Raw genomic sequence first — 1,360 nt, 5'->3', positions numbered from 1 at the left:
CTCTTTTCCGAATTGAAGCTTGAATCCTTTTCTCCCGGAGCTCTTTGCTTGTTGAGTGAATTGAGATTTTCGTGGTTGGTGTGCTCGTTTTCCTTTGAACTTCTTAATGCATATACGCATACACGAATGTTTCGACTCTTTTTGTGGTTCGGATTTTTGGTAATCGCTTTGTTGTCCCACTCCACCTGATGATAACGAATTGTGCTACCATTTGATTTATTAGTATGACATAATTTTTTATTTAGGCTTCTTCCTTCAAGTCCCAATGCTAATTTCTGAGCAATTTCTGTTAATCTTCTTTATTTTAGATCAGAGGTATCCTTGTGCGTTGGAACTCATCTCATTCCACACCCTAACAAGGTGAGTGTGGGCTGCAATACTTTTCCAATCGCTAACTTGAGCTAATAAAATGCTCATTCCCTGTTGATAACTTTCTTACTTTTCTCGTGTGCTTGAAGGCACTCACAGGAGGGGAAGATGCTTTCTTTGTCAGTAGCTACTCGGGAGGAGTTATTGCTGTTGCTGATGGTGTCTCTGGGTATGGTATAATTTTCATATATTCTTTTTTCGTGGAGATAAGTGTATTGCCATTAGCATCTTCCTTCATGCTGAAAGGTATTTCCTGTATTGTTTGATTATGATTGTTCTTATATCTTTTTCCTGGCTAGTTGGGCTAAAGAAAATGTGGACCCTGCTTTATTTCCTCGAGAATTTTTGGCTAATGCTTCAGATTTGGTGGGGAATGACGATGAGGTTGTATCATCTAAAAACTTAACTGCTTGTATGGTTTATGAATTCTTAAGAAGTTGGACCATTGAAAGAGTTTGATTACTGAGAATGTTTGCTGAATCCACCACATCTAAATGGTGGTGTGAGTTCTCTTATTTATAATCATTTACAGAATACAGAAATATGGTAAAATACAAATAATATGGAAATAGCGATAAAAGGAAAGAATAATAAATGAATACAAATAAAAGGAAATAGCCATTGTAGTTTTTTGTTGTTGGAATATGTGGTGTTTCTTTCCATCTCATTTTCCAGTAATTGACTAGTCTATGATGTGCTAATTAGCAGGTTAATAACGACCCCCAGATTCTTTTGAGGAAGGCACATGCTTCTACCTCTGCAACTGGTTCAGCTACTGTGTAAATTTTCCAACCCTTCTAAAAGTCTAGATATGTTCCATATTAAATACGCACCCTGCAACCTTTATGTTTTATGTTCTGGTAAATATTTGAATTAATGGTAGTGTTGTTTACCTTAGATTTCATTGGTATGGGCAGAATTGTTGCAATGATGGAGAGGAATGGCAAGCTGAAAATTGCTAATGTTGGAGATTGTGGATTAAAGGTCATTC

The 1,360-nt window shown here is 36.5% G+C and overlaps 1 protein-coding gene across 1 annotated transcript; it reads left to right on the top strand.

Annotated features, from left to right (window-relative positions):
- Positions 1-280: 280 nt before the first annotated feature.
- Positions 281-1,356, top strand: LOC111786850 (probable protein phosphatase 2C 1; the record flags this gene model as incomplete). Its single annotated transcript, XM_023667059.1, has 5 exons — positions 281-360; positions 459-538; positions 669-753; positions 1,078-1,148; positions 1,287-1,356. Coding segments are annotated over 5 exons (386 nt in total), but the record flags the coding sequence as incomplete, so codon positions are not given.
- Between the last annotated feature and the right edge of the window lie 4 nt (positions 1,357-1,360).

This window comes from Cucurbita pepo, unplaced genomic scaffold, assembly GCF_002806865.2.
Source record: "Cucurbita pepo subsp. pepo cultivar mu-cu-16 unplaced genomic scaffold, ASM280686v2 Cp4.1_scaffold003056, whole genome shotgun sequence".
Lineage (NCBI taxonomy): Eukaryota > Viridiplantae > Streptophyta > Magnoliopsida > Cucurbitales > Cucurbitaceae > Cucurbita > Cucurbita pepo.
The sequence above is the reverse complement of the archived record's forward strand: the minus strand, read 5'-3'. Positions and strand labels throughout refer to the sequence as shown.